At 37.9% G+C, this 12,110-nt stretch overlaps 1 protein-coding gene across 11 annotated transcripts in view; it reads right to left on the bottom strand.

Annotated features, from left to right (window-relative positions):
* Positions 1 to 12,110, bottom strand: part of KIF1B (kinesin family member 1B) — a 136,987-nt gene that overhangs the window by 42,048 nt on the left and 82,829 nt on the right. For 8 of the 11 annotated variants that reach the window (XM_036925214.2, XM_036925211.2, XM_036925217.2 and 5 more), the window contains 5 exons: positions 9,003 to 9,096; positions 7,826 to 7,974; positions 6,395 to 6,573; positions 5,529 to 5,666; positions 4,093 to 4,341 (listed from right to left, as the gene is read on the bottom strand). In XM_036925214.2, the coding sequence (XP_036781109.2) occupies positions 4,093 to 4,341; positions 5,529 to 5,666; positions 6,395 to 6,573; positions 7,826 to 7,974; positions 9,003 to 9,096 (809 nt within the window). Of the gene's footprint in view, positions 1 to 4,092; positions 4,342 to 5,528; positions 5,667 to 6,394; positions 6,574 to 7,825; positions 7,977 to 9,002; positions 9,097 to 12,110 lie in introns of all 11 variants that reach the window. The other 3 variants (XM_036925220.2, XM_036925221.2, XM_057499702.1) reach the window with 2 other exon arrangements.

The following is a 12,110-nucleotide window of genomic DNA, read 5'->3' as shown; positions in this document are numbered from 1 at the left end:
CCACTTGGTACGTGGTGATATCTGAACATAAGACAAGACAAAGAGTAAACATTTGCATCAGGAAATGGAACACAACTAAAGGAAACACATGTGCCTGTCTGCTGCTTCTCCTGCACTGAATCTACTTTATAACAGAGAAAAGGAAGATGGAGTGGTTCTTGGGATTTCAACTCAAAGTAAGGAAAACAATTCTGAAAATAGACAAAATACACCACACAAAAATGTTAATAAAACTTTGAGCATAAATGAAATATGAATGAAAAGTATAACAAAAATAACTGCAAGTAAACACTGAACCAGACAAATGGTATCTACTTCCCTTTCAGTCTGCTCCAAAGGCGAGGGAGGGCGATGCTAAGAAACATAGGGTTAAAGCTTTGTTATACAAAAATTTAAAAATACAGTCTTCTCAAAAGGATTATAAACAAGACTCTCAAACATCAACTACTGTGACAGAGTTTAAAGACTAAGAATTTGGCATAAGGTACCAAATGGATAATTCTACTTCCAAAGTCAGTACACACACAGACCACCTTGGTCTCTTAAAGCACCCCAGCCAGACGTGCCCAGCCACATTTTCAAGGCTTATTCCAAACACCAACTCTCTTATGACTGGTCCCCACAGTGTTATATGAGAGCAGTAACACAGGTTTCCATCGTTGTTATGATTTACATTTATTTATGTGGTTTAATCTGTCTGTCTCACCCACAGGACTGTAAGCCCTTGAGGGCAGGAACAATGTCTGGTTTTGCTTGCCACTATCTGCAGAAGGCCTGGCTTATTTAATGAGTAAATACACTCAATAAATATCAGGAGAATGATCGAACATTTATGTACTTAAGTGAACAACGATCTGTTCCTTATCTTTCGGTAGAAAATTTTCCAGAAAAATGAGTTACACTAGAGGGTGAGAAACAAAGTCAACTTTATATTTGATTGATTTTTCAAAGTCATACTCATGGTGGATATTAACTATATAGAATACGTTTAGGTTCCTAACCATACTTTAGTATTTTTATACTTAAAAATAGCTATTAAAAACGCTGTTTTCTAATTTTTAAAAAGGTTACCATCACATGAATGTACAGCATATCATGTTCACATTCACACTCCAATAACGTATGATTTCAGCACACATCAAAGACGAGAATCTCCATTTTGCCTATAGCCCTTGGTTATCCCAAAGGTGGGAGGATAGAAAGCATTCTTGTAGAGTGCCCTTTTTGGAGGAGAAAATTCTATAATTCTATGGCAGAGCATTGTATAGAATTCTATAATTCAACGGCAGAGGCATATAGAATTCTATAATTCCACATCAGGGGTGTCAGCGCTGCCACTATGCAGCTCCCCAGTTACTTGGCAGCCCCTTGTCCTATTGAGAAAGAACAGTCCTTAGCCCAAATCAGTGTGGTGTGAAAGTCCTCCTCTAAAGTTTTTTTAACTGGAATTTTTGTAATTACTCTGCATTCTTGAGAGTCCTTATACCTTGACCTAGCAGACTGAAGGAGAACAAGGATGAAAGAGGGGGAGGATGTAAAGGATATATTAGCAGAAAGTTCTGTGAAGTTACATCAGAAAGGGAAACAAATTTTGTCAACATAAAGAAAAATCAGCATAATTATGGTTCTAGTTACAGGAAGAATGTCAGTTCAGGTACTTAGGCCACAGAATAACCATCTTTTGCCCCCTTCTAACCCAGAAAACTAGCTTAAACATTTTACATTTCATCCCAAATTATGATGGATGGTCCATAACATCCCAACATGCTGTAAGAGAATAGCTAAAGGGACAAGCTCTTTTAATTTTTGTATCAGAATTCACCAGAGGCAGCCAAGGCCAGGAAACAAAACATACAAATGGAATTTCTCAAGAAACTGGAAAATTTTACAAATGAATTATATTTGCAATTATGTGCCAATAGGGAAATCCAATCCTGTGTATCACAAGAACAGAAGTTACTTCTCTTACACATACAATAACTACTGCATAACTGGGTGATGTTGCATTATTATAAATTTTGTTTGTAGGTAAGAAATGCAGTCAAGGATGGAAATAAAGAGCTACCTTCACTTCACTTACTGATTGCTATGATTTCACCTCCTCTCCTAACCTCTTTTTGCAAAGCAAAGTTAGTTTAGAACCTGGGAACCCAAACAAATGGAAAGGTCAATTCCTAAGTCATAGCTCCATAAATATTTTATTTGAAAATCAAGGTAGAATCGATTACTTTACACCTACACTTTATTCAGATATAATTAAAAATGAATAAAACTGAAGAGAAAAACAACACATATATCTTCAACTAGTGAATTTCCAAATTAAATGGGATCTGACTTAAGTTTTCTATACAGCTGACTCAAAATACAAATGCTTTGAAGTAGAACTCTAACCAGGATATTCACCTTGCTAGTGTGGATGACAGAATCTAAGGGACAAAAAGATCTTTAAGGCTCTTTTTCTTTTCACCAAACTCTTCATTTTACACTTAAGAATCCAACAGGCCTCAGCTTATGTGTTTTTGTTCTATGTCAGGACCCAGGTTCCTCCTGAGAACTGGGTCAGTGTTCTTCCCACCGGGCCATGTAAGATGAAGCCACCATGCCTCACTGTGCGATGGTGCAGATGCACTAGTGAGCAGCGCTAGAGGCAGTGCAACCAGCATCGAGACCAGGCATTGTACAGATATAAACTTGGTTCTAATTTTCAACCCTCTTAGAATAGGATGGAAATGGGCTGAAGGACACACACAGCCTAAAGTAAGGAAAGTGCTAGGCCCCCTTATTTAAACATAGAACCACCTTTCTCAGTTTTAATACAAATCAGCTTCTCTGAAATTCTACACATCTATTCCTGGCAATATACCAGTAGAAAACAGTATCCATGGTTGTATAGTTCCTTTATGTATAATCATGGAAAAACTGAATAAATGTCCCTTTGCCATTATAAAGCCTGGAGACTGTCCAATCTTATAACCCACAGTCATAACTGAGCCTTTCCCCCTTTCCATAACAGTGATCATCTTCTATATTACCTATTTAGTTCTCACCAGGTAACCAACGCCATACTAAGAGTTAAGTTTTAGAACATGATGTCCCTACCGGGTCAGGAGACTCACTGCACTTTGAGTTTTAGATTACTGGTGCTCATCCATTTAACAATGACATAATTCCCTTATTTTTAAAGGGCTCAATACTAAATGGTCCTAATGCACCATTAATACTAAATTTAATTATGTTAAAACCTGGACATACACTTTTGTTAATCCAATGAGTGTTGCATTGTTGATTTTGTAATTAAAATTACTTCAGCATGAAGACTGAATATAGACAAAGAGACCGGTACTAAGAAGCAGTGTGAATGAAGATTCTCCATCACAGATGGAGCCACGGACAATGCCTCCGCTTGGTAAACCAAACTTAACACACAGTAGTTTCATGTAGTGCTAAACAAATATTCACTGTTGATGGTGTAAACAGATAATTTTATGAAATTCATCATTATAAAGCCTATAGATAAAATTTTAGCAAAAGTCAAAAAGATCTATATGGGCTCAATGAAACTGGCCAATTTCTGGCATCCACTTTAGACGAAGAGGAAACTTCATGTTCCTGATTCTTTTTGGATTCAGAATAAGCAAAAAATAAACCTAATGCTACTCTTGATTCCACTTTTGTCCCCTTGATTCCTGCTGGTGCCATAAATCCTTTAGCCTAATCTTGGACTGTGCTCTCCCTGTGCTGTTCCCATTTGGCTTCCTCATTCATATTTCTACAAAAAGGAAACCATTAGGCTGCAATAACATTCTTTGACCCACAGCATTTGACTCTTGGCTTTAATTAGTTTCCCCTGTGAGTTTTCCTCCTTAGACGAAAACTACTGGGCAATTTAAGACAAGGGGTCCTCCAGGTATCTTCACACGTTGCCTTCTGTGTACCGGGCACCGCACACACACACTGCCTGAAGGCACTCCAGCCAGATCTAGCAGGTCATGAATTGCACTGGCTAAGGCAAGATCATCCAAAATTGAACAAGGAGCCTCTTTAGAGCAAGAGCTGGTCCCTTTTTGCCTTTCTCACAATAACCTCACCAACCTTCCCACTAAAATGAACCATGGGGATCGGTCGTAAAACGGGTCATGCCCATCACTGAAGAGATCTGATCCCTCCTCCGTCCCTGCGTCAGAGCCGGTGTCATCCACGAATGCCTCATCATCAAAATCCTCCATCTCATCTTGCTGCTCGTCAGCCAGCTCAGTGATGTCGGAATCGGCGGTGGAAAAAGTGGGGGAGGGTGTGCGGTCAGCAAGGCGCTCATTCACACAGCCGTGGAAAATGGGGGAGCTAGACACCGGGGAAGACGCCAAGTGACACAGCCAAGGAGAGAGGAATAGTTGGTTAAACAGGAAGCTACAGGTGCCAACAGAACAGAACCCACTGGGGAATCAACACAATAAAAGCAAATGGAAAAGCAAAAGGATAAAATAAGCATAAATCATTTGGTTCAGGTGAAAGGGAACAAGGACTAATCTTTAGAATAAGAAAAGCAAAAGAAATACATGAGTAGAATATCCCAAGTAAATAATGTGCTGTGAAACATTTACATTCTCCAGTTCACACAAAAGAGCAGCAGCCAGGCCTCAAAGGAGCCACTCAATGTTAGGGGAAATAAGGTTTAATCTTTATTCCAGTTTGCATGTCATTGTGGAGCAGAAAACAAAACGGATGAAATGATGTATGGCAAAGTATGTGCCTTGCTTGGTAAGATGTATTTGGCCAATTCATCCCTTCAAAAACACTCTACTTTCAGAGTGGAGTAGAAGACTTAATTCATTTCTATAAAATACTAATACTTTAGCTTCTCCTTTATACCCAGTTCCTTTAAATCTGTCAGAAAGCTTTTGCAATTGAAAAACAATTCAAATTCTCAAATCATTAAGTTCAAAACTTATACTTCTCTGCTTTTTAAGTTCTAAACCTCTAAGAACTTGACTCAGTATGCAATCATGGAGGCATTATTTGTTCAATTACTAAATGTTGAAAGTAACATATACACAAGAGGCCCAAGTGGATGACCAAGGTGTGTAGTTAATTCACCCCTGGAAAAGGCTAAAGTGAGATGAATTGCTTTAAGAAAAAGTGAAGACACAGGAGATCATGGAGAGGTTTGCAGTCTGATTGCATAGTTGTAAGTCATACTATGATTTTAAATTATGCAGGATATAGAAACAGCTTTTCTTTTTCCTTTAAATCTATCTTGTTCAAAATACGATGTTGTGTGAATGGCTTGAGAGATAGGGAAAACTGTTAACTACTCTGGTTGAAAATTTGAGACTTAAAACAAATACGTATGTTGAATAAAACTGAAGGGAAATATGCCAAGTGACACAGTAGCTATGTATAAGTGGAGAAGATTCTAAACAGGGCTTTTTTTATACTCTTAACTTTATAGAACATCTGCTAAGGTTTTAAACAATTAAAATAAAACCATTCATTATTAAAAAGAAGACATCAATAAAATCACCACATACCTTCCTACAAGTTTGAACCAATGGAACCGATCATAAAATGGATCGCTGCCAGTCAGAGTGGCTTCGCTTTCATCTGGGGCACTGGAGGCCATCTCACCTGCCCTGTCATACATCTCTCGCATCAAATCAAGCCTCTGTCTACATAGCAAACATAAAGGGCACTGGGTTAGTAACATCAGGTCGCATTAAAATGTCACTTTGGAAGTATCTTCCGTGGAAGATCAAAAAAAGAAAAAAGTTATTCCCATCATTTAATGATACTAAAGAAGAATGAAGGCCAAAAGTACAGAAACCAAAACATTCAGGGTCCAAAGTGTCTCAGTCTAGAGACAAGTCACTTAAAGTGAAGAATGGCCACCTAATTTCCACTGAGTCATAGGAGAAATGTAGTCAAGGGTGTATGACATCTCTATTATACTAAAACAGCAGAAAATATCTCATCATACTACATGCAAAGGAGGCGACATTGTAACTTTCCTGTTTATTACTGATCATCATGAGATAAGAGGACAAAAAAGATGAATAATTACTAGATCTAAGACAGAAATAGGTATCATGAGATTGGATAAAATTAACATTTAACTGGAACATTTAAAATGTAAGAGGGTCTATAGATAAATCACATCTACAAATGACAAAGGTGTCTGCAGAGTGGGATTCATTCAATTAGAAGAAAAAGAGTGAATAGTAGTGCCACTGCCCAGCAACAGCACAGAAAAGGAAACAATAGTGACAACACAGGGAGGAGAGCTTGATGGTAGCATTTGGGCAATTTGTTATTATTCATTATTATTCATTTATACCAATTATTATTCATAATTATTTTCCAAATAAATCAGTGGGCTTTATGAATAATATTTTCATACCTGAGTTTCTCCAAAGACCAATAATGTGTTGCTCCATTCTTCAGGTCCTGGACTTCTACCGCCACTACTGTACGAGGGAAAGGCCTGTCTTCATGAGTTTTTTCTATCTCGGTGGGCAGTAACTCAGGAGGCAAAGGGGAGTACAATGTGTCGGTCAGCAGAACAAACTGAAACTGCACCTAAGTGGAAAGAATAAATCATCAGCAAATGGCCTTTATGTTTTCAGCAAGTACACTTCAGACATGCTGTGATATAATTATGCCCAATGGGAAAGAGGACAGACATACAGCATCTGCTCAGCAAACAGCCTGTGATTAGCTGGAAAAAAAAAACGGCCATGTATGCATTGAAAGGGAATAATCCTTATTTCAAATTAAGCTATTTACAGACTTTGTTTTTCTAGCCCAGCACAGTGATCTTGCGCAAACTAAAATCTCAAGAAATACATTTTGGTTGGCTGAATGAAGACTTCTGTAGAACTTATACTAAGGAGACAAAAGGGGGACCCAAGAATGCTTCTCTGGTTTCTCACTCATGAGTGAGGATGGAAATCCTCCCGTATTGTCCTCCAGCTCCTCTTGCTGTTTTCCATTTTGAATTCAGAGGATTACAACTACTACCCTTAAAAGTGTTTACTCTGGGGCAAGTGCTTTGCATTCATCATGTCATTTATTTCTCGCCCTATATTTTCACAACAAATACTAATGCTAGGTTTTAGTAGTAAGAAAAAAAGATATAGTCCCTGCCTTCATTTAGTTTATTAGAAGAGGGGAGTAGTTAATAAATAGTTACAAAATGGGATGGGTTGCTGAGATTATGAATGAGGAAGACATCATATCCCCATTTTGCAGAACTAGAATATAGCCCTAGGAGAAGATAATGAATTCCCTAAAGTCAGGTGCTCTTTCCTACGAAACGATTTTGCTCCCTGACTGTAATCTTAGCAGTCAGTGGAACACATAAAAGAACGAATCTAAGATGTGGTAGGATATTCTGGTAATAATTAGGAAAATCGGAAACATTTACTGCCTTTACCATGTCCAGCCACTATTGCAGCACTTAATATATATTCACTCTGGCATCCCCCACAAAATCGCTAGGTGTCACGCACTGTTGACAAGCCCATTTTATAGATGAGGGAATGGAAGGATAGCGCTATTAGGATCAACACAATTAGGAGAACTGGGATTGGAACCTGGCTGTCTGGATGCAGAGCCCACGTACTTGTCTACTATGCAAAACTGCCTCTCAGGCCCTAGAAGAGTAGGGGACGCATAGGACTCAGGGGCGCAAACTTACAGACAATTAGGAGAAAATTGAGATTATCAGAAACCCAAGAGAAGCAATTTTTCTATTATTATGTTTCTCCAGCTCTTGTCAGGAATACAGTCTCATCTGTAAAATAAGCTGGAAAACATCACCCCTCCGTACCTTCTTTTTCAATTCCACACTGATGGCATTGGCCTCCTTCAGGTAAACGGCATTGCCCCAGAGTAAGTCCCTTAGTGAAGTAAACTGGTGAGACTTCCATTTCCGGAAGGCCCACTGGGCCAGCTCAAACTCATGTTGTGTCCAAGGAACTGGAAGAGCAAGCAAGGCAGAATTAACGGTCATCTCATCACTGTGGAAATTACATTCCTCCCCTACCTCATCCCTCTTGTCAAGTTAAGGTATTTTACAGTATTTCTCCATTCAGCTGATTTTGTTTTCTTTTTTTCACGAAAGCTTACTAAATTCTGTTGATATTATGAAAGCAGTATATATAGTTCAGAAAATCCTTTAAAAATCCTGTTTATTTAAAACACTACATCAAATAAACAGATTTCTTTTCCTTTTTTTTTTAAAAAAACATACATATCCAATGTGTGGCTGATAATAAAGAAACACCCTTAGTATATTGTTCAATTTCATATATAGCTATTTTTCTTTTTAGTACAGAAAAAAGGTCGTATTTCACCTTGATATGGGAAGATAAAGGATTTCGTACATAAATTAAGAGTTCCTTCAAAGTTAATTTGAAGCCTTAAGATTACTTGCAAGGTTGACTGGAGAAATGAAATGTGATAAATGTTTATACTATAAAATAAGGCAATAACTAACTGTTAAAGCCATAGTTCAACTAAGAAATTCCAGAAAACTTACAACAGGTAAGCAAGATTAGACAATGTGATTAGAAATGGCTTTCATGTTCACTGATATATTCCAAAGTCCTCACTGGGAAATCCCTGACATAAATCATAAACCAGCAAATAGGACAAGATATCTTAACAAAGATTAAACTCTGTATTTATTTGCAACATATTTATGAACTTTGCATATATGGCAATATGAGAGTATATATAAACTGCCCAAGAGATTTATATGAAGACTGGGCCCAGAAATCCTGTGATCTAAGGAACATTATCAGTCCCCACTCCCACCTCACAGAACAGAGCCTGAGTTCTCAGCAGCAAGCATTTTTAATATCATCTTTAAATTGGCTCAGCAAAGTGTCAATAAATGGTAAGGTCAACTATGACCAAACCTAGCTTCGATGACAGATCAAGGACTGATTTGACAATACAGATCCAAACAATAGAACAGGAAACTTTCAGTCTCTAGACTTCACCTTCTTCCTCCTCCTCTTCCTCTTCAGTCGTTTCTGCAGCTAGGGAGCGGGTCTCAACCTGCTTCTGCAAGGCCTGCAATTTACTCTCATAGTCCTGAATGAAAAGAAAGGATATGACATGTAGGGGAGAGAGGAAATAAGAGGGAAGGAAACGAGAAATGAAAGGAATATTGGGAAGTAGAGAAAGTAAACAACAAAAAAGACAAGACAGAGACGAAACAATAAAAAGATAGACATGCAGAGAAATAGGAAAAAACCGACCACAAAGCACACACGATAGTCTGTAATGGGTAAATGCTAAAAAAATTTTGACTGCACTTCTTTTCTAGGCCCTCAGACCAAGCCCTCATTACTTGGAGTTGTGGTAGGGAAAGAAGGGATTTTAAGGGGAAAAAAAAGCACGTGTCCCACACATGTTAAAATACATTTAAGAGTTCCTCACACATCAAGTGATTCTGGAGAAAACCAATATTGGAAAAGATTAAATTCACCACTATCACCAACAGTTCCAATTATCTAGCTGTTTGGATGGGGGACAAAATTAGGACCGTAGACCCTGAAGCTCCTGATGAGGTACTGCGGTCTGTACAGCTGTAGGATGAGTTTAGCCTTCAGGTAACCAAAGATCACAGTGCTATTAGGATTGTAATAATCCAGAGATTGTGGTTTAGTTATTCAAAAAAGATGCTTTGCTTTAAGATACACTATTAAAATACAAATCAGATTTAGCCTTTGGTTTCCCATCTCCTCCACGTATTCTCACTGACGGTGGTATCACTTAGGAGCTTGCAAAAAATGGTTCTTGAGGGATGAAAGAAGTCTTACTCTTTTTATGTGTAAAGCACAATATACATACAGTATGTAAACTGATATACCATATATATGAGCTATTAAAATTTCATGGTGGGAAGAGAATAGGGAAAACATGTCTAAAAAGGTTGTCAAGTAAAGATAAGAAGAGAGACCTTCACATAACAAAAAAACAAATCATAGCATAAGCATAGCATTTTACAATACACTGCCTGGGTTTTTATGCTTTCTTGGCAGAGACCCAATTTCAGGCTGTCATGAGACAGAGGGCTTAGGTATGACCACATACTGTCTCTTCCAACAGATCTCTCCAAGTCTCAAATGAAATATTCCATGCATTATAGAGGACCACCGAGAACCTCCTAGCAAACTCCATTTCAAAAGGAGCTCCCAGTGGCAACACTAAGAAGGATGTGAACATTCTCAGGCTCTAGTAGTCATTTATCACATAGTCTCACAAAGGAAGTTTTCTCTTTTTAATGGAGCTGGCAGTGACCAAGAAGAGCCCGAAACACAGCTTTAATAGATACCTAAACACACGTTTTATGGTACTATGTATTATGGCAAAAAGAAGAAAAATATCAAACTAGACTTGGGTTTTGCTTCTGGATTCTACTCTTACTAGTCTTACTAATTCTGGGAAAATTAAATCCTCTCTATGCTTTACTTCTGTCATCTTTAAAATATAGACTTTTGTATTTGACCTGCCCACCACACATGACCGCAAGAAGGCCAAAATGAACCATTTAAAAACACATGCCAAAGTCCTCTCAATTAGTAACATACTACCTAATGACAGGCAATGCTGTAAAAATTTTACTTTCCAAGCACCCAGATCTTGGTTTCAAAAGACCATTCCCCACTAAAAGGAAACAAAGCTCCTTGGGAAAATGACTGATTTCAGGTTGGAGCAAGGTAAGCCCGCAATTTCTTGTGCCAGAAAGCACAGCAATACTCAATGGTCGATGGAGCCATTTCAAAGGACACAGATTCCCATTGGCCAATAAATAAGAAACACAACAGAAAAGTAATATAGCACATTGGGTATTGAAAGGCACCACGAGTCCACAGTATACTGAAAAAAGGAGAGAAAAAGGGAAGGCTCTCCTTTGAAAAAAAAAAATCCAGTGAATAAAAGCAGAGGGCATGACAGTTAGTAACCCCAGATGTAGTAAGTGGATCAGGCAAGGATCACTACAAATGGTGAAACAATTGAGTGAAAGGCGGATGGAAAACACCACTCACACAATCTCAAGTGCCAGCCTAAATACCCATTAATAAGCAAAGGGAAAGAGCTGGGAAACATCACACTAACTAAATTTATCAAACTTCAACACGACCCATAAAAGGACAAATCAACACTATGTCTGTTGATGTGATACAATGAAGTGCACCTTTTATGGCATTTCCCCCAAAATATGTGACCTAAACCTCACCTTGAGGAAGTAACCACACAACCCAGAATGTGGTCTAAACTCTTTTCAAAAATGTCAATGTCATGAAAGACAGAGAAACGTCATAGCCACATGCAATATATAGGCTTCGAATGGACCTTGGGTTAACACACACACAGCCCTGACACTGTATGTTTAGAAAACCAGGGAAATTTGAAAATGGACTATATGTTACACAATATTGAATCAGTATTAAAGTTCTTGGAGGGGATAATGGTATTAAGAGACTATCCTTGATTTTAGGATATACATGGAAATATTTTATAGTAAACTCCTTGATATCTATAACATATTTCAAAAAAATGTAAATATGATTATAATAAAAAGGTTCATTGTACTATTTTCTCAGCTTCTCAGTAGGTCTGAAATGCTTCAAAATAAAAGGTTGGGGAAGGAGGAGGTTTTTTCCCCTAAAAAACCTTTGTTATGCGAGACTCTTTAAGCAAAAAGAGTGCTGGTTTAGCTAAAAATCCTCAGGTGGAAAAAATGTTAATATTTTATCTTGAGGATTTTGTTTCGTTTTGTTTCTCATTTCCTCCTCAATTTTTTGTTTAGTTAAGAAATGCATTCATAATGATGTGCAACCATCACCACCACCCATCTACAGAATTATTTTCACCTTGTAAAACTGAAACGCTGCACCCATTAAACACTAACTCCACCAAGACCCCCATCCCCAGCACCGCCATTCTACTTTGTGTCTGATTCTGACTACTCTAAGTATGTCATATAAGTGGAATCACAGTTTTGGCTTTTTGCAACTGGCTTATTTTTGAGGATTTCTTCAAAAATAGGTATACAAGCTGGTAAAACTACAAATGAAAACAAAATCCTTACTTCCAAC

The sequence above is a fragment of the Manis pentadactyla genome, chromosome 4 (genome assembly GCF_030020395.1).
Source record: "Manis pentadactyla isolate mManPen7 chromosome 4, mManPen7.hap1, whole genome shotgun sequence".
NCBI classification, from domain to species: Eukaryota; Metazoa; Chordata; class Mammalia; order Pholidota; family Manidae; genus Manis; species Manis pentadactyla.
This window is presented reverse-complemented; position numbering and strand designations above follow the sequence as displayed.